Source organism: Balaenoptera physalus, assembly GCF_965194825.1.
Source record: "Balaenoptera physalus genome assembly, chromosome: 17".
Taxonomy (NCBI): domain Eukaryota; kingdom Metazoa; phylum Chordata; class Mammalia; order Artiodactyla; family Balaenopteridae; genus Balaenoptera; species Balaenoptera physalus.
Genome location: NC_138895.1, coordinates 18481052 through 18501907, shown reverse-complemented (window position 1 = coordinate 18501907; position 20856 = coordinate 18481052). Strand labels below are relative to the sequence as shown.

At 35.0% G+C, this 20856-nt stretch overlaps 1 protein-coding gene across 17 annotated transcripts in view; it reads left to right on the top strand.

Moving 5' to 3' along the window:
• STAU2 (staufen double-stranded RNA binding protein 2) overlaps window positions 1–20856 on the top strand; it is a 302893-nt gene that overhangs the window by 33178 nt on the left and 248859 nt on the right. For 16 of the 17 annotated variants that reach the window (XR_014255312.1, XM_082432596.1, XM_082432602.1 and 13 more), the window contains 2 exons: window positions 8976–9135; window positions 17572–17707. Coding sequence is in view for 16 of the 17 variants with exons in the window: in XM_082432596.1 (XP_082288722.1) it covers window positions 8976–9135; window positions 17572–17707 (296 nt within the window). In the remaining variant the exon portion in view is untranslated. Of the gene's footprint in view, window positions 1–8975; window positions 9136–9207; window positions 9273–17571; window positions 17708–20856 lie in introns of those variants that run through there. The other variant, XM_082432601.1, reaches the window with a different exon arrangement.

Genomic DNA, 20856 nt, shown 5'->3' with positions numbered 1-20856 from the left:
CATTTGCTGACCTCTGGGTGATTCCATCACATTTCTCACGGCTCACTTTCACTCTCTACAATACTCATCCTGTTTTAATTTTTGATGATATCATTGTCTAAATGATGGTTGTTCCAACATGCTGACATTTCAGTTTCTTGCATGTCTCCAATTATCTTGTCTTCCACTCTCCTTCAGCCACTCATTCCTGTGATCACATTCTTGATTTTATCATTACCAATAACTGCAAGACCCTCCATGATTATAATCTCAAGCATTCATTCGTCTCTGACACCTATTTCATTCCCTCTAGTAGTCTGACTTCAATAGTCCTTCCACACCACAAATCCATTGATTCCACCACCTTTTTACTATTTCTTACTTCCCTCAGTCCTCACATGTTTCTTTATCTAGCTTAAATTCCATATGCTTTGTATGTACCCTCAACTCTCTTCCCCCCTTGGTTAGTACATGCTTAGCAAAATCCCAGCCCAAATCCCAACTCTGCCTTCCCTTCTGAGTTACAGATGAACGACTTGTAGAGGCCAACCCCTCTATTTCTGTACTAAATCCCAACCCTTCTCGCCTATTCAAGGTCATTCCTCCAGCTTTCTCTCCCCTCCCCTCCCTTAACTTTCTTCTGTGTCATTAAATTCCCCTTCTAATGGACCAGGTTTGTTGTGGTCCACATTCTTTTTTCTAGACAGTCCCAGATTCCCTTGGGTTTTAAGGAGATCTAGAGATCCCTTTGCCAACCTACACCTACTGCTCTGGGTGCTTTGGTCATAGACCACACCATTTAGCCTGTTGCTCATTTTTAAAGAGTGAGTACTAGAATAATTAGCATATTCTTGAATGAAAGATAGTATTTATGAGTCTAAATAGTATTAATTAATAATTATTGTTAATATTAATTGGCTAGGTCTGGATCCTTTTTGTGGAAAGCAAAGTCCGTTGCATTTATGCATGTCTACCAGTGTTTTTAAGTGAGATATAAACTGTATTTTAATGAAATAAATGATTATCTCTGGCATGAAAAATTTAAACCTAGGCCCAACTCATTAATTTTCTTGGGACATTAACCAGTTATATGGCAATTTCCATATATATGCATATATATTTTACACACACACACACACACACACACACTTACAGTAGTGGTTTTCAGCCTTGGCTATTCATTGGAATCACCAAGGGATTTTAAAATTTAAAAAAATACTTATGCCTGAGTCTCACTCCCAGAAATTCTAATTTAAGTGGTCTTGGATGAGGCCTAGACATCAGGATTTTTTTAAAGCTCTCAAATGACCCAGATGTGCATCCAGAGTTGAGAAACACAGGATAGAGATTAATGTCTTCAGGGTGGTGTAGAATTGTCTTCTTATACATACTTCATGGGAGGTAGTGATCTATCTACATGCTTTCCTCTTTCCTCCATTGAGTCTTACAGAATGTGAACAACTTGTAGAACTTTTAATGTGTGACTATTAAATAAAAAATATATATATTTTAAAAATTATTTATTTATTTATTTATTTATTTTTGGCTGCATAGGGTCTTCATTGCTGCGCGCAGGCTTTCTCTAGTTGCGGTGAGCGGGGGCTACTCTTCGTTGTGGTGCTCGGGCTTCTCATTGCTGTGGCTTCTCTTTTTGCGGAGCACCACTGGGTCTAGGCACGCGGGCTTCAGTAGTTGTGGCACGTGAACTTCAGTAGTTTTGGCTCGTGGGCTCTAGAGCGCAGGCTCAGTAGTTGTGGTGCATGGGCTTAGTTGCTCCGCGGCATGTGGGATCTTCCCGGACCAGGGATCGAACCTGTGTCCTCTGCATTGGCAGGCGGATTCTTATCCACTGCGCCACGAAGGAAGCCCTAAATAAAAAATATTTTAATGTTTGCCTTGTCCCCTTTTGTTTTTATACTCACTTTTTAATTGAACTCTGAAGTAATTTGTTACACCTTATATTAACGTGAGTTACTATAACATTGCTGTATCTCTTAAGAACCTAAATCCAGTTCTTTATTTTTCCTATGAATTGTTTTGATTTTTCTCAAATCTCAGAAGACTATTATAATATAGAGTATAAGGAAGAGAGCCATGAATAACATAAAGTGATATTTTCTTTTTTTACTTTATTTCCCTATTTTGATGAGTTGTGTATGTGCACGGCTAAGTGTTAAGAAAACTGCTCTCGTACTAGCACTTTGAGAAGGTTTACTTTGGAATAGATATCACTGAGGGGAGGCAGTATTACCCAGTGGCCTTGAAGCGAAGTGGTCTTTTTTTTTTTTTTTTTAAATTCTTGCTAGATTTACCAAGCGTGATCTTTGCCCTGCATTATCCAGCTTGTGTGGCCTTGAACAACTAATTTAGAATCTCAGCTTTCTCATCTGTAATTTGAGAACTATAATACCTATTCTAGTGTAGTATAATGGAATGATGATTTGTAAATTTTCAGCAATTATGTTGATGATGGAGGTACCCAGATAATTGTCTCATTGCATGTTAGTTGTATATAGGATTTAAAAATCCTTGGTAAAATGTCTATTGAGTACTTATAATATGACAAACACTGTTCCTTATTGGAGCTTTCTACTCTGCTGTTTTCTGCGATGCCTCTCTTTGTATACTCTGGATTCAAGTCCTTTATTAGATATGTGCTTTGCAATTATTTCCGCTTCTTTGTGGCTTATCTTTTTTTAACATTGTCTTTTGAAGAGCAGTAATTGTTAATTTTGATGAACTCCAGTTTATCCATTTGTTCTGTTATAGATTTTGCTTTTGGTATTATATCTAAGAAATCTTTGCCCCGTTAAAGGTCATAAGATTTTCTTCTGTGCTTTCTTCTGGATGTTATATAGTTTAAGTTTTTACATTTGGATCTTATATTTAGGTCTAATTGCCACTTTGAGTTAATTTTTGTATATGTTGAGTTATGGAACAAGATATATGTATATATTTTTGCATATGGATGTCCAGTTGTTGAAGAGATTTTCCTTTCCTTACTGCATTGCCTTGGCACCTTTGTCAAAAATCAGCTGTCCATATATATGTTTGTTTATTTCTGGACTCTGTTCTGTTCTGTTGGTCTATTTTCCTATCTTTATGCAAATACTATGCTGTTTTGATTACTGTAGCTTTATAATCTGGTAGTACCAGCCCTCTAATTTTGTTCTTCATTTTCAGAGTTGTTTTGGCTATTCAACATCCTTTGCATTTTCATATGAATTTTAAAGTCAGCTTGTCCATTCTATAAAGCACCTTGCTGGGACTTTGAATAGAATTGCAATTAATTTATAGCTCAATTTGGGGAAAATTAACATGTTAGAAAAACTGAGTCTTCCAACCTATGAACAGAGTATCTCTTATTTATTTAGATATTCTTTAATTTCTGTCAACAATATTTTGTAGTTTTCAGTGGACAGGTATTTCTCATCTTTAGGTTTATCTCTATTTCATATTTTTGATGCTATTTTAAGTGGTACTGTTTTTCAAATTTCAATTTATAATTCTTATTAAGCATTGCTAGTGTATAAAAATACACTGATATTTTTCTGTTTTATATATTTTATTTTATACATATTAAAGCATTGAAATATATGTATAACATTTGTGTATAAATATACACGTATGAGAGTATGTAGAATAAAAGTACGAATACAGAAATCAGAAAATTCCTACTTTTTCCATTGTAGGTTAACTTTCTTTGATACTGTGAAATAGTGCTAAAAATAACTGCCTCTCTAATATAGGGAATCTGCACAGTGCCTAAGAATTTAGAAGAGAGAGAAATATATCAGATTACTTTTATATTACATTAAAATTTTTTTCTAAAAATTTTTAATACAATTTTAAAGGTTACTTTCCATTTACAGTTATTACAAAATATTGGCTATATTCCCCATGTTGTACAATACATCCTTGAGCCTATCTTACACCCAGTAGTTTGTACCTTCCACTCCCCCATCCTTACATTATCCCTCCCCCACTCCCTACTGGTAACCACTAGTTTGTTTTCTATATCTGTGAGTCTTCAAAAATACACTGATTTTTCTATATTGATCTAGCATCTTGCAGTCTTGCTAAACTCACTTATTAGTTCTAGTAGCCTTTTTCTTTCTTTTTTTTTTAAGATTCTGGTCAGTGTCCCACAGGCTATTTGTAAATAAAGACAATTTTAAATCTTACTTTCCAATCTGAATGTCTTTTATTTATTTCTCTTGCCTAATTGCATTGGCTAGAACTTACAGTGCAATGTTGAATAAAAGTAGTGAGAGCAGATGTCTCTAACTTGACTTTATGGGCAGTCATTCAGTTTTTCTTCATTAATTGTGATGTTAGATGTAGCTTTTTCTGTAGATGCCTTTAATCAGATTGAGGAAATTCTTCTTTATTTTATTTTTTTTATTATTATTTTTTTTTGCTGAGAGTTTTAACATGAATAGATCTTGGTTTTTGTCATATGGTTCTTCTACATTGATTGTGATGGTCATATGATTTTTCCATTTTTAATCTCTTAGTATTGTGAGTTACATTGATTGACTCTCAAATGTAGAATCAACCCTTGCCTTCCCGGGATAAAATGCTTGGTTATAAAGTATTATCTCATTTCTATATTGATAGATTCCATTTGTTAATATCTTGTTAAGGATTTTTATGTTTATCTTTATGAGAGGTATTGGTGTGTAGTTTTATTTTGTTTTCGCTGGTAGTATCTTATTCTGGTTTCGGTATCAAGGTAATGCTAGCTTCATAGAATAAGTTGAGAGGTGTTCCTTCTGATTCAAGTTTTGGGAAGAGTTTTTGTAAATTGGCATTATTTCTTTCTTAAATGTATGGTAGAATTTATCATCAAAACCATCTGGGCCTGGGGTTTTCTTTGTGGAAAGATTTTAAATTACAGATTGAATTTCCTTAACATGTATAATGCTGTTCAGGTTACCTGTTTCTTCTTGAATGAGCTTTAGTAACTGTGGCTTTTAAGAACTTAATGTTGTTGAGTTTATTGGCATAAAGTTGTTAAAAAAATATTCTCTTGTTTCTTTTTAATACTTTAAGAATCTGTAGTGATGCCACCTCTCTCATTCCTGATACTGGTAATTTGTGGCTTCTCTTTTTTTCATGATTAGTCTGCACAGAGGTTTACAAATTTTATTGATCTTTGTGAAGTACCAGCTTTTGGTTTTATTGATTTTTTTTCTCTATTATTTTTCTATATTTATTTTCTTATGTTTGCTTTTATGTTTATTATGTTTTTCCCTATTTACTTCAGGTTCGATTTACTCTTTTTCTGGTTTCTTCAGATTAAAGCTGAAGTTAACTTACTTGAGACCTTACTTCTTCTCTAGTGTAGGCATTTAGTGCTAGAAATTTCCTTTTAGTACTGTTTTAGCAGTGTCATCTTTTGAAACGTAGAGTTTTCATTTTCATTCAGTTTTAAATACTTTCTATTTTCCCCTTGGTTTCTTCTTTTACCCATAGGTTATTTAGAAATGTGTTATGTAGTTTCGAAATATTTGGAGATTTTCCAGAGATCTTTCTGTATTATTTTCTAATTTAATTCCATTGTGGTCGGAGAGCATACTGTTCATCACTTGACTCCTTAGAATTTGTTGTGACTTGTTTTATGGTCCAGAATATTGTCTATCTTGGTAAATTTTTTGTGAGAAATTGAGAACAAATGTATATTTGCTCTTCTTGGGTAGAGTGTTTTAAAAACATTGCAATCAGGTTATGTTGGTTGATAGTGTTGTTCAGGTCTACTATATTCCTCCTGTTGCCTGCTTGGTCATTGTTATATCAATTATTGGGAGAGAGGTATTGAATCTCTGACTTAAATTGTGGATTCTTTATTTCTCTTTGCAGTTCTGTTAGTTTTTGCTTCATGTATTTTGAAACTCTGTTATAAGTCACCCAAGTGTTTAAGATTGTTAATCCTCTTCTTGATTAACTGGCCCCTTTATCATTATGAAATGACCTTTGTTATCACTGGTAGTAGTCTTTGCTCTGGAATCTACTTTGTCTGATATTTATATAACCATTCTGACCTTTCATTGCTTTATGTTATCATGATATAGTTTTTTCTATCCCATTGCTTTTAAACCATGTGTCTTTATAGTTGAAGGTAGCATACAGTTGGATTTTGTTTTTTTATCCAGTTTGACAATCTCTACATTTCAAATGGGGGCACCTACACAATTTTGTTTTAATTTTCACAACCATTCTCTGTGTTCTTATTACCCCACTTTCACTAAAGAAGTAAGAAAACAGAGGGAAAGAATTAACTTCCCTAATGTTACACATAGTAAATGGTGGATTGTGACTTCAGCTCATAAACAGTATGTCCCAGGAGTCCTACTCAAAATTATAAAATTTTTATTGTAGTGGGACTCTTTTTTTCCTCCAGTTTTATTGAGATATAATTGACATAAAATGTTGTATTAGTTTTAGGTGTACAATGTAGTGGGATTCTTAAGAGGTTTCAGAAAAGCAGAGGATAGACTTGGATACATTTGCATTTTATAGAATGTTCATGTTGGTGATGGCACGGTTTGTGGGATCTTAGTTCCCCAACCAGGGATCAAACCCAGGCCTCAGCAGTGAAAGTGCGGAGTACTAACCACTGGACCACCAGGGAATTCCCAAGAAGGATAGTTTGAATGGGAAAGTCTTATGTTAAAGGAGTGATATTAGGATGGTCTTGTGGTAATTTAAGAGAGGGATACATTGATACTCTTCACTAAGACATTGGCAAACATTACAAAGAAAGGGCAGATCTGAAAAATATTTTTGAAGTTGAATCAGCTGGATGCAGGGGAGAATGCAGAGAGAAATGGAGCAGACAAGAAAGACCATTCAAAGGTGTCTGGCCAGTAAGACTGGGAAAGTGATGACATCTGGAAGATTAGGAGGCAGGAAATCTGAGTTTATAGGGGCTTTAGACTAAGGTGGTGACAACAGAAATAGCAAGGAACAGTTTTGAGGTGTTGTTAAATAAGTCTTAGGAAAGCAAGGATAAACAAAGAAGCTATTGAGGTTTTGAACCTGAATTAATGGAAGAATAATGGATGGAACATTCTGGAGTATGAACTGATTTTGAAGAGAATGGGAGAGATAATGTATTCTTTGTGGCAGAGTTGTTTGTTATATACTGTAATTTGAAAGCCAAAAGACCTAGTCATTGAAAAATCATTTTAAAATCGGGTAAATGAATTAAAGATATGTTTTAGGTAAAAATTTTAAACTGAATCAGAATAAAAGAAAAATTATTCACTTTTAATAGATATGTACATATTTTGAATTTCAAATGATTATATATATTTTCAACTCTGTATTTTGAAAAATTGAAAACCTACAGGAAAAATTGAAAGAACAGTATAATGGATCTTTCAGATTTACTAATCATTAAGTTATTTACTGCATTGCTACATTTACTTTTCTTGCTCCTTCCGTATAAATACATACTTTTTCCTTGAACAATTTGAAAATAAATTTCAACCATCATGACATTTTACCCTTAAATACTTGTATATCTATCTTGTAAGACCAAAGACATTCTTCTTCATAACCATAGTACTATAATCACTCAAGAAATTTAAACTTGACTGAGTTTGTTTAGTACATTATAGTCTATAGTCAAATTTCCCTGGTTGTTCTCTAAATGCCCTTTATACTTTTCTTCCCAGTACGAATCCAGTCAGGGATCATACATTGTACTTTATTACACCCTATCATGTCTCTTCAGCATCCTTTAATCTAGGACAGCCCCCTTGCTTTCTTTTGTTTGGTTTTTTCTTTCATAATATTGACAGTTTTGAAGAGTTTAGGTCAGTTGTCTTATAGAATATACCATAACCCAGATCTGCCTGATTGTTTCCCTATGATTAGATTCGGGGTAAACATTTTTAGCCAAGAATGCTACATACTTCTCATTGCATCATACCAGGAGGCACATGATGTCCCTTTGAATGATTATTGATGATGCTAACTTTAATCACTCTGTTGTTAAAGGTATTTTCTACCTGATTTCTTTCCTGCAAAGACATTTATTTCTTCATAATTCATAAGTATTTTGAGGTTCATACTTTGTATTCCTACAAAGTAGTAAGCTGTCTGTGGAGTAAAACAGTGGATTGTATGTGTATCCTGTAACTGATCCTAAATTTTAAAGGTGAACAATAGGTTTTTGGATGCATATGGAAATCTGGTGTAAATGGAACGTTAGGATGTGCAAGGGGAGGGGTGGGTGTGAAATGAAGATGGTCAGGTGGCTCCTTTGTGCCATGTTACAAGGGGAACAATCGAAGGTTTTTAACCTGGTGGTGTTTGGAGTGATGCGATTGGATTTGAGTTTTCAAAAGATAGTTCGATTTAGCAGCAGTCAGTTGGGAGATTATTATATCTAAGCTAAGATGATGAAAGACTGTATCTAGTGCAGCAGTGTCACTGGCAGAGAGAGGAAGGAGATTTGAGAAATATTCATGAGGTTAAAATTGACTGAATTTGGTGACTGGTTAAAGGTTGGTTGTGGAGGATTGAGAGTTCCTTGGTGACAGAATATTTAATTGGATTTCCTGACTCACTGACTAGATTGTGCTAAGTATAAAGTTTAAGGAATTAGATTTTGTAAAAGTTACAGAGACAGGACCTTTTGGATTCTCGTATAGTTTCTCTTACTCTTTGTTCTTATTCTGCTTTTTTGAGGACTATTTGACTGACATTAACAGTATGATTCCATTTAGGGAAGCGATTTCTTCTTGATATATTCTACCCAACATGTACACTTAGAGCTGCCGTTAAGCCTTCGGATAGAACCGAATTTGGCACAATCTCTTAAAATTCGTTCACTAGTTAGAATAAGATTTTTGTTGCAAATGATCTGTAAGCTCAACTCTAGCTCTAAAATTTTGATTCTGTGGTGTATCTATTTTTCTCTCAGACAGCACACTTTATTTTCTGAAAAATTTCAATGTTTTCTTTGTCTCTGTATGTTTTCCAAGATGTTCTCAGTGCAGCTGAGTCTTGGGGAGCAGACATGGGAATCCGAAGGGAGCAGTATAAAGAAGGCCCAGCAAGCTGTCGCTAACAAAGCTTTGACTGAATCTACGCTTCCCAAACCAGTTCAGAAGCCACCCAAAAGCAGTGTTAACAATAACCCAGGTATGGCCCTGACTCATTTCCTCCTGTTGTCATCTTCTGCATGTGCTGTTCTCTGTATTTTCCTTCATACAGGCCCATTGCATAGTCAACAGGTATTGACAGCACAGATGGTAAAGACAGCCGAATAATAACTGAAGGTGAGAGAATGGAGATGGTAATTGTAATTATTTTAAAAATTTGCTTTAGTGGATACTCTAAATGTGCATTATTTACTTTTTATTTGTGATAAAAAGACATTTGCATACAAAGAACAGAAAATAGGACTGAGTTTTTCTAAAGCAAAGATAGAAATGATCAATTTCTCTTTTTAAATATATAATACATAATTTAATAATTAAAAATAGTTATTCTTTTAGTTTAATAGAAAATTATAAAATTAGCCCTAAGCATCTTATTATTTTATTTGTTCATGTAGGAATGGTTGCCATTTACATTTAGAACATTCATATGGAGTTTAAGAAACCCACAAATCCAAAAAACCCACCTGTGTATAATATACTGCTAAGTAAATGAGCGTTCTAATTTTAAGCTCCTAAGAATAATTTTAAAAAGTTGTTCTAATTGCATGCATTACCAAAAACATTATACGCCCAGTTACCTATTGGGAAGCGCAAACCTGTATCAGACACAGTACATGAATTGATAGCCTCAAATTAATAAAGTTCCATAAGTTTAGTGCCAACCCTGTGTCCATTCACTCATCTGTTAACCTATTAATGCAAGTGGTTACCTTCTGACCGATTCTGCTTTAGGTGGAGTACTTTTGTGATGGAGTGAACAAAGACATTTTGCCTGCCAGCAGTGACTCTGTAGTCTGTTGAATTACAGCTCACATGCTTCTGCTCACAGTCAGGTCGGACACTTCTTTCCCACGTGGCACGTGTGAGGCAGACAGTCTTCTCTTGCAAGGACTGCTTTTTCCAGAACTCCATGACTTTCCTAGTAGTAGGCCTTTTGCATCTGTTCAGCTGATTCCAGTATTTATTAAGTATGGGTAAATAAGCCAAAATATTATGATAATAAAGAAAAAAAACCAATTCAGCTTGAAGCTGGTAAGAGGCTATCTACTTTTTTAACTTTTAAAACTCTTCAAATTACTGGTTGATCATTAGCACCACACCACCACCTCTATTTATTAAGCATTTGTTTTAATATATCTAAGAGTTATAAACCATTGTCCTTTGCTGTGAGGATTTTAGTCATTTACATAAAACATGTAACTCAGTGGTAAAGATTAAGTACCAAGTGAGTAATAATAGGCATCAGTATTATAAGTAATGATAAACATGGACTGAAGTAGATGAGGTGAGATACAGGTCATGAATAGAGAGTAGGCAGGTATAGAGGAGAGAAAAGAATATTCCAGGCTGAGGAATACGATGAGGAAGCGCATTGGAACAGGAATCTGGATGATGGGTTTTGCAAAAAAAATTTTTTTTGTAGATGGTTTTTAATTAGAGCAGGTAAGTGGCTAGTAAGAGACAAGACTAGAGATGTAGTTAGAAAGTAGATTGTGATGGACTTGACTGCAGCTTTAGGAGATAAATTTTATCCATAGTTTGGATTAATTTTCACGAGCAGGTGGATGATGTGTTTAAAAGAGCAGTTTAGGAAGTTGAGTTTGACATGTGAATGGGAGGTGGAAAATACCAAAAGCAAAATCAGTTAGGAAACCACTGCCATAGTTTACGGGTGAAGAAAGAAAAGAAACACATGTGCAGGGAATGCTGTTGCCCCCTCCTCTGCTGGAATATTGGCATGGCAGTCGGAATGGACAGAAGGACAAGTGTTACTGACCCACTGGTGGAAGCCATGCTTGTGGACCAGCCCCCCAGGGCAGATGCTGTGAAGCGAGAGCAGTTGTGTGCTGAGCTTTGGGTCAGGTCCACTTCCAAGGGTTGTAGCCGGAGGTAAACTAGCAAAGGAGTTAGAGGAAGGAAACAGGAGAGAGTCTGGCTCACTGGCCTTTCAGACCAGTGGAGATAAGAGTTTCCACCGTGGAATGTTGCAGTGAGCTGACAGAATGAGTAGATTTTGGGGGGTAAATTTTAATTTTATTTCTTTTTATTTTTTTGTATGACATTTTACATGTTTATTCATTGTTGAGGTAAGTTTTTAAAATAAAATATAATATTATGTTCTGGCAGGTGCACAAATTATGGTTTTTGAGCCTTGATGGCGTTTTGCACTGTGAACACTTTGCAGGCTTTACCAGTGCCTCAGAAGCCTCCCTCATGCCCTCTTTTAGTGGTTAAACATCTCCTAAGGAACCACTCTTCTTCTCTCTGTCATCCTAGATTTGTTGTGCCTGCTTGTTGGAATCATGCATCATACTTTTTTGTGATAGCTTGTTTTTCTCAATGTCATGTTTGTGGGATTCATTGTGTTGTGTGTTAACAGTCTAGTATTTCTTTGCTATGTAGTATCCCACTGCATGGATATACCACAATTTACTTATTCATTATACTAATGGTGGACATTTGGGTTGCTTCTAGTTGGGGGCTGTTAGAAGTAAGATTGCTATGAACATTCTTGTATGTATACATTTTTGTTGGCGATGTAGCTAGGATTGGAATTGTTGGGTCGTAGGTTATGCATGTTTTCAGTGTTAATACATAATGTCAGATTTATCACATTTCCCTCCCACCAGCAGTATATGAGAGCTTTCCACATCCTTGTCAATATAGGGTATCTTAAAATTTCTACCTGTTCTTCTGGGGATATAGTGGTATTTCATTGTGGTTTTAATTTGCATTTCCCTAGTAATTAAAGTGATCACCTTTTCATATGCCTGTTGGCATTAGGGTGTTCTCTGCTGTTGATATATTTTTCCTGTTAAGAAACTGCCTTGTCAGTTTTTAAATTTTTTCAATTTTTTATTGACTTATAGGGTTCTTACATATTCTGGTTTAATATACTTTGTCAGATATGTGTATGGCAAATATCTCCATATTCCTAATGGCGCATTTTGATGAACATAAATTTTTATATTAATGAAGTCTAATTTATTAGTCTTTTCCCTTATGGTTAGTGCTTTTTAAAAATTGAAGTCTAATTGACGCATAGCATTATATTAGTTTCAGGTGTACAACATAATGATTTGATATTTGTATGTGTTGTGCAATCACCACAATATCTCATTAACATCTGTCACCATACATAGTTATAAAATATTTTCTTTCTCATGATGAGAACGCTTTAGATATACTCTCTTAGCAACTTTCAAATATAAAATACAGTATGATTAACTATATCACCATGCTGTATATTATATCCCCATGATTTATTTATTTTATAACTGGAAGTTTGTACCTTTTGACCCCCTTTACCTATTACACTTCCCCCCACTTCCCACCTCTGGCAGCCACCAATCTCTTCTCTGTATCTATGAGTTCTGTTTTTTTGTGTTTTCTTTTTTTTAGATTCCACATACAAGTGAGGTCATATGGTATTTGTCATTCTCTGTCTGACTTATTTCATTTAGCATAATGCCTGCAAGAGCCATCCATGTTGTCACAAATGGCAAAATTTTTTTTTTATTGCTGTGTAATAGTCTATTGTATATGTGTGTCATCACCTCTTCTTTATCCATTCATCCATCAGTGGACACTTAGCTTGCTTCCGTGAACATGAGGGTGCATATATCTTTTCAAGTTAGTGTTTTTGTTTTTTCGGGATAAATGCCCAGAAGTGGAATTGCTGGAATGGTGGTGCTTTTTTTGTGCTATTTAAGACATCTTTATCTCCCACAAAATTGTGACGATAACCTCATATTATTTTTAGAAGTTTTATTATTTTATCTTTTAAATTTAGATCTACGGTCTATCAGGAATTGAGGTTTATGTATGAGGTGAGGTAGGAGTCAAGATTTTTTTCTTCCTTTTAATACATAGACATTCAGTTAACTTAGCACTTTTATTGAAAAGACAATCCATTCCTGTCTGCACTGCAGAGGAGGGGAGATCCAGTCCTGACTTCACAGGAAGTAGATGGGCCTTAAATAGTAGTTGTGTCCCAGCGAGGAGTTAAATTTAGTACAGCATGGGTAATCTGCCAGTTAATGAGGAGGATATCATAGAACTACTTTGCTTTCTCCTTCCTCTTATTTTTTTTAACTTTTTTTAGAAATAATTTCTTATACATATAAATTTTGTAGAAAGAGGACATAGAGCTCCCAGGTACCCATCACTCAGAAATGGTTAACATTTCTGAACCTTCTGAGAATAAGTTACGGACATGGTGTCCCATTACCCATTAAGTGCACAGACACTGTCCTACCAGGAAGTAACATCGATCTGGTATCACCGTGTAATCCGCAGACTCCAGTCACACTTCACTGATGGTCCCAGTTACGTCCTTTGTAAGACCAGCATCTAATCAGGGTCATGGGCTTACTGTTTCTCTTCCTTCCACTTCAGTCTGAAACAGTTCCTCAGTCTTTCTTGTTTTTTATGACCTTGACATTTCTACACATCATTTGTAGAATGCCCCTCCCTGGAGTTTGTCTGGTGTTTCCTCATGATTTATGCATTTTTAGCATGAATATCACAGAAGTGACCTGGGCTCATATCAGTGTTTCGTATCAGGAGACACACGATACTGATTTGTCCCATTAGTGATGTCTTTTGTTTCTTGGTGGAGAGTATGTCTGCCAGGCTTCTGTATTGTACAGTTAATTAATTTTAAGTATGTTTTATTATTAAATAGTATAATTAAGAAATATTTTTTAAAATAAATTTATTTATTGTTTATTTTTGGCTGTGCTGGGTCTTTGTTGCTGCGCACGGGCTTTCTCTAGTTGCGGTGAGCGGGGGCTACTCTTCGTCGCGGTGCACGGGCTTCTTATTGCGGTGGCTTCTCTTGTTGCGGAGCATGGGCTCTAGGCGCACGGGCTTCAGTAGTTGTGGCTCGCGGGCTCTAGAGCGCAGGCTCAGTAGTTGTGGCGAATGGGCTTAGTTGCTCTGAGGCATGTGGGATCTTCCCGGACCAGGGCTTGAACCCGTGTCCCCTGCATTGGCAGGCAGATTCTCAACCACTGTGCCACCAGAGAAGTCCCGAACAATTATTTTCTGAGGAGGTCCTTTGAGACTATATAAGCATTCTGTTCCTTATCCAACTTTCTTTCACCTACACGAGAGACTGGTGATTGATGATTCTTGTCTGAATCCGTGACTACTCTGAAGGTTGCCAAAGGGTGATTTTTAATTCCGTATTCTTTTTCGATTTATTAGTTGGCATTCTACCCAAGAGCTTTCTTGTCCCCGTCATTTTTTTTGTTTGTTTATTTATATCACTATAGACTCTTGGATTTCTGTTATACCTACAGGTTTAGGATCTACAATTGTCATTATTTATTTTGGTGCTCAAATTGTCCCAGATTTGGCCAGAGGTATGACCCCTTCAAGTTGACTCCTGTGTCCTTCAGATAATTTCCTCATCATTCTTTGGGCATATCTTTCTGGCACGATAAGATGTTCCTAGGTCATCGTGTGTTTTCCCTGCCGTGGCTCCAATCACTTCTCCAAGAGCCCTGATTTATTGATTAATCAATTCATTCTTTCAACAAATATTTATTGAGTGACTACTGTGTTCCAGGGACTTTTCTAACTTCCTAAAAAGTTGTTTCTTTAAGTGTTAGTAATACGTTGCTCCTTGAAAACTAGTTGTGGCATCTTTTTTTAATCTGTCACATGATAGGAATCCACAATTGTTGTTATATACGTTTGTATATCTAATTAATTAGTCTTTTTTTTTTATCATTGGTAAATGTAGAAATTTCCTTTAATGTATCTAAAAACCACTAAAAACTGATTATGTGTTTACAGTGTCAACTCTATAGCCATAAAATACATGAGGATTCCTATGTAATGATTATCTTTATGCAACCTGGGTCTAACCGTCACATGTTGAAAACAATGGTACTTAGCATTTCCTAGAGACAGCTCATAGTTTGAAGTTATTCTTTAAATGTTTTCTGTGAGAGCATTACTATGTAAGTAACGAGAGGTATGCACATGTGGAGATGTCAGTCTCATTCTGTAGGAGACAGATGGAGTACTTCGCTCAAAGGAGTTGAAACCTTTTCTTGTGGTTTGTGCTTTTCTGCTTCTCTTCTACTCTCCTTCACAACACCAGTTTCTGGCATTTCTATGAAGAAAATGTACTGTAGCCTTACTTTCAAATGAGGAATTTGTATGAGATTATTTCTTTCTTTAAATAATATGAATACAGTACTTTTACCTAGTTTAAAATACAATTTTGGTGTGGGTGGCAGACATAGTATATCCTACCAGTACATTAAAATCATCTCACTGGTCATTTTCAAACACATTAGTTTCCTGTTTATTGCCATACTTAAAGGATGAGGTCTTTCAAGCTTTTTTTTTCTTTTCTAGTTTTCCCATTTGAACTTTATGCTATTTGTGTCTGTATGATTGTTGCAAAGTAGAATTCGTAATGGCATAAATTGTACAACTGATTAATCTGTTAATTATTAAACTGAAATCTTTATGGAATAAGAAAAATTTAAACTTCTAAAGGCGTAGATGGCTCTTTGGTGTTAAAAATGATCTTTGGAGAACTGTTAGGCAGTTTTAACTTTATTGTTAAACATGAACCTACCCTCTGACCTAGCAATTCCACTGCTAGGTGTATACCCAAGAGAAAAGAGTGTATATGTCTGCTGAGAGACTTAACTGAAGAGTGTTCGAGGTGGCTTGATACTTAATAGCCTCAAACTGAAAACAACCCAGATGTCCCATCAACAGCAGATTAGATAAACTGAGTGGAATGCTTTTCAGTGGTAAAGTTTGAAAGTGATATTCAACAAAGCATTATGTTGAGTGAAAGAAGCAAGACAAACTAATACATATTTAGATTTGAAGAATAGGCAAAGCTAATCTATGATGACAGAAGTCAGAATGGATAACATGGGGAGGTGGGTATTGACTGGGTATTTCTGGGTGATGGAAATGTTCAGCTCTTGATCTGAATGGTGGTTGTATGAGTGTTACATGTATAATAACTCATGGAGCTGTATGCTTAAGGTTTGTGCATTTTACTTATCCCTCGGTAAAATGCTGTAAGAAATAAAGAAAGAATCCCTTTGTGCTTGACTGACTCTTCCTCTGCCCTGAGTATATGTGTTAAATTTGGAGTTTGGACTAATTCGACTTACTATTTAACATGTTAGCTTTTCTTTGCTGTTTTTCTTATCCTTATCTTTTTCTTTTCTGCTTTCTCCTTTGTCCTCCCGCCTCCTTTATTTTTTCCTTTTTCTTGACCTTGGTTTAGTTCCTGTTCTTATTATGCTCTTCAGGGGTTTCATGTGAATTCTTTGGAAATGAGACATAAAATGAGCAGCCTGTGACTCTTGACGGCTTGCTTGTGACCTAGCAGCCAGTTGTGCGTTTGTGTCAGGCTCCCCCACCCCTCAGCTAGTACTTTGTGCCCCAGTTTCTCTGCTGCAGTAAGTGGATCCATTTTTGTTCATGATGAAGGGGAGTCTTAAATGTATGGTGCAAAAGGCATAATTCAAATGAAATAATACAGAATTTACTAGAAATAAATTTTACTCTCTATAAAAGCTTTAGATTCATTTTTGTCATTTGTTATTTGGAACATATATATGTATATTCACTGAATAACCTTTTTTGACACTTAAAATAACTTGACATAATAACTGTACTACATTGTGTGTTATATTTTATGGGATTTTTCAAACTTTTACAAAAGTAGAAAAAATAAGCTATTGAACATCCCTGTACTTGTTTTCAGGCACAACAGTTACTCACACATCCCATCTTGTTTCCCATCTCTCTGTCCTCTGAATTATTTTGAAACAAATCTCAGATATATCACTTCATCCATAAATGCTTCAGCATGTATCTTTTAAGATTATCCACAGAAAGCATTACTTGTATTTACTATTTTGTCCTGTTGTTGGTTATAGAAAAAACTCAAAATTTATTTTCATTAGATAAGTCCAAGAGTTACTGATGACCCTGTACATATTGCTAATTCTAGTTGCTTGATAACCAAAATATAACTTAAAATATTCACAGATGATAATGCTTTTAATGATTAAGTAGTTGTAAGCTTTCTGGAGTAAGTAACTTTGAAATTCAGTAGTTGCTTTATAATATCCAAACGAAGCCATCTATGAATCTTCTGTTTTCCTTGTTTTGAAACAGTGGGACTATGAAGTTGAATTTTTGGTCATTAATGTACAGAAAATGTTGCAACAACCCCAAAGAGATTTCACTAGAAACGCTTTTCCTGTTTATGTAGCTTTTTTATGCACCCCCTTAGAAAATCAGGCAGAAGGGCCTCCACTGCCACCTTCTTCCATGGTAATTATATGTAAAATAAATATGGACTGCATGATTTATTATGGAAATATTTCACTTGTGTGCCTTTAATATTTCTTTTAAACAGGTAGTATAACACCAACTGTGGAACTGAATGGGCTTGCTATGAAAAGGGGAGAGCCTGCCATCTACAGGCCGTTAGATCCAAAGCCTTTCCCAAATTATAGAGCTAATTACAACTTTCGGGGCATGTACAATCAGAGGTTTGTATGTCTTCTTTGGTTTTGTTCTTATTTATTATTTTACGCATATTGTGAAAGTTTCTGAAACTCAAAAGGTATTTTTGTTGTAAAGAAAATTCACTTGGGGCATTTTGCATGGAATTTAGATATATCAAGCTTATCAGGAATACTTAAAGTAATAAATAAAGAAAATTAACTTTTTCAGGAGCCGGTTGTTGCTGAGTCATGAGAGCCCTGTGTTTGCTGCACGCAGGACCATGTTTTAAAATCATTCCACAGTGTGGTGTGGGCTTTCCAGTTATCTTGCTCATTTAGTCACCAAGCAGATGCTTAGCTTAATTAGTGCTTTTCTTTATTTGTCCGCATACATTGCAAATATGACTGTTTATAACTTATAGGAAAGTTGTTAGAAGGATTTACTAAGTATTTCTGCACATTGAATAATTTTGTGATAGTTATAAGTGTAACAGAATTTTCTTTTGCAAGCATGGCAGAATTCTTTTAAAAAGTTCAGGGTTTTTTTTCCTGATCATTTATAAAAGTCATGTAACTCATTGTTGAGAATGTGGAAAATGCAGAAAGTTAAAAATACAAATAATATGCAATCCCAGAACTAAACACCTTTAATATTTTGTTGTACTTTACATTCTTTTTATTCTTTGCATATAAATATATTTAACCAAATGGAAATTATCCTTTATATGCAATTTCTGTATTACTTTATGGAGGTATAATATATGAACAGTAAAATGCACAGATCTTAAATGTACATCTTGATGACTTTATTATTTTATTTATGTATATATGTATTTATAGTTTATTTGATGACTTTTTTACATATTTATATCCTCGTGTGATCACCACCCCATCAAACTCCAGAACATTTGCATCACCCTGAGAGTTTCCTCACACTTATTTGCACTTGATACACCTCCTCCCAGAAGTAACCGCTGTTCTATCACCATAGGTTAGTTTTGCCTGCCCTTGAACTTCTATAAATAGACTCATACAGTATTTATTCTTTTGTGTCTGGCTTTTTTCACTTCATATAATGGCTTTCTTGTTTTGTTTGTTTTTGTTTTTTGATTTTTTGAGATTCATCCATGTTGCTTGTACCTGGGTTCTGCCAGTTTTTATTGCTGAATAATGTTTCTTTGTATGAATATATCATCATTTCTTCATTTTGAATATGCAGTATTGTGCCCTCTTTTCACTTAATACAGATATCATTTTTCATATCTTTAAGTAGCCTTTGAAAAATATTTTTGATGGTTATATAATGCTTCATATGGCTAGGGTATACTTTACCAGTATTTAAACAGGTATAAACAATGAATACTTGATAAGTATATAAAAAAAATATCTGTTTTTGATCGTCTAGATTGTTCCTCCCCTTTTTTTGACAATTATAAATAATGTTGCAGTAAAAATTCTTTATATACAAGTTTTTGTTCGCATCACTGATTATTTCCTTAAGATATATTACTATAAGGGGAATATTGGGTTAAAAAGAGTAATGTTTTGATATTACCCAATTACATTAAAGCTTATACTAATTTCTTATAGTATGTTTTGTACTATTCTGACAACATTGAGTTTAAAACACATTGTCTTGTTTGATAGTTAAAAAGTGGTATGTTTAAATTTTTTTGGTTTTATTGATAACTTATGAGGCTCAGCAGTTTTTCAAATATATTAGTTACTTGTCCATTTTGATTTGTCTATTTTAATTTGCTAATTTTTATTGCATTGCTTGATCAGTCTTCAAATGTTTATGTGTTGAGGGTATTAGCATTAAGTCTATTCTATTTGTTTGATTTTCCTGCTTTTAAAAAATTGGCTTTTAGTTTTGTGTTTGTTTTTAACGTACTACAGTTTTAAATGTTATATGGTCTAATCTATTAAATTTTTTGGTGTGATTTCTCCCACTGCTTCTACGCCTAAGCAGTTCTTTCTCATGTGTGATCAGATATTTGCTGATGCTTAAAAAAATTTTCTTTTTAATTGAGGCATAATTGACATAGAACATTGTGTAAGTTTAAGGTATACAATATATTGATTTGATGCATTTATATCGCAGTAGGATTGCCATTGTAGTGTTAGCTGATAACCTCTATCCAGTCACACATCATTTCTTTTAGTGTTGGGATGCTGATGCTTTTAAAATCATTTTGTATATTTACCGACCAATTAGTACAGTTCAGATATGAGGAGAAGTTACTTGTCGAATCAACAGACAATCTAATACTTTTTGGAGTCTTGCTTGGTAGTGGAAAAATTGCCATTTAAGATCTAGTCCTATTCAAATTGTAAAAGGTTCGTTTAAATATTGTTCAAGTTCTCTAAGAAAAACTTCTGCCTCTCCCGCCTTCCTCCCCAATGTGTCTGGGGGGAATTTTCTGTATTGTCCTGGTGGGAAGGGAGGGTGCGGGCTCCTCTGGTCTTTGTGGTAATGTCTCTTGTCCACCAGGTAGCTGATAGCTCTCTTGCCTGCCCTGCTGAAACCTGCAGTTGGTGACTTGCAGTCCATCTTTTCCCCCCGGTAACGCTGTCAGAGAGTATTTACCATCTTCCCCTTGCTGTCTTGACCTAAACTCTTACCTCTCCTCGGCTCCTTTAGATGTTGTTCCATTCTCATCCTCTTCTGTCTAACTCTGGAACATCCACTGGCAGGCTTACCAGCTATCAACTTGGTGTCCACCCTGCATGGGAGGCAAGGGGGACACACTGTTTCTCTTAGAGTTGCTTTACTTCTCTTTTTTCTGTTACATAACCACTGTCTTTCTCATCAGTCTGAGGTTACCTAATATAAATAAAACTGTTTGCCTACTTGAGTACAACAGATAGGTTTGATCACCTGAGATAGGAACACCTTGTCTGTTTTATACTTGAAAGATATTTTACTTTTAATGTACTATAATGAAGAGTCATGAGGATATTATATTTAAATACTTATTGTATTTTGGTATCTGTAGTCCGTTATTTGAAGTAAAGTTTTGATTAGTGAACTTATTATTTTTAAATGAAAGAAATCTAGTGCTAAAACAATGAAATATCAGACAGTGATCTCTGTCCTGGGTAAGGTGACAATTTTGATGAAGACCTAAAGGAAAAGAGGGAATAAGCAGTGTGGATGTCGTGAGAGAGGGGAGAACCTTCAGGCAGAAGAG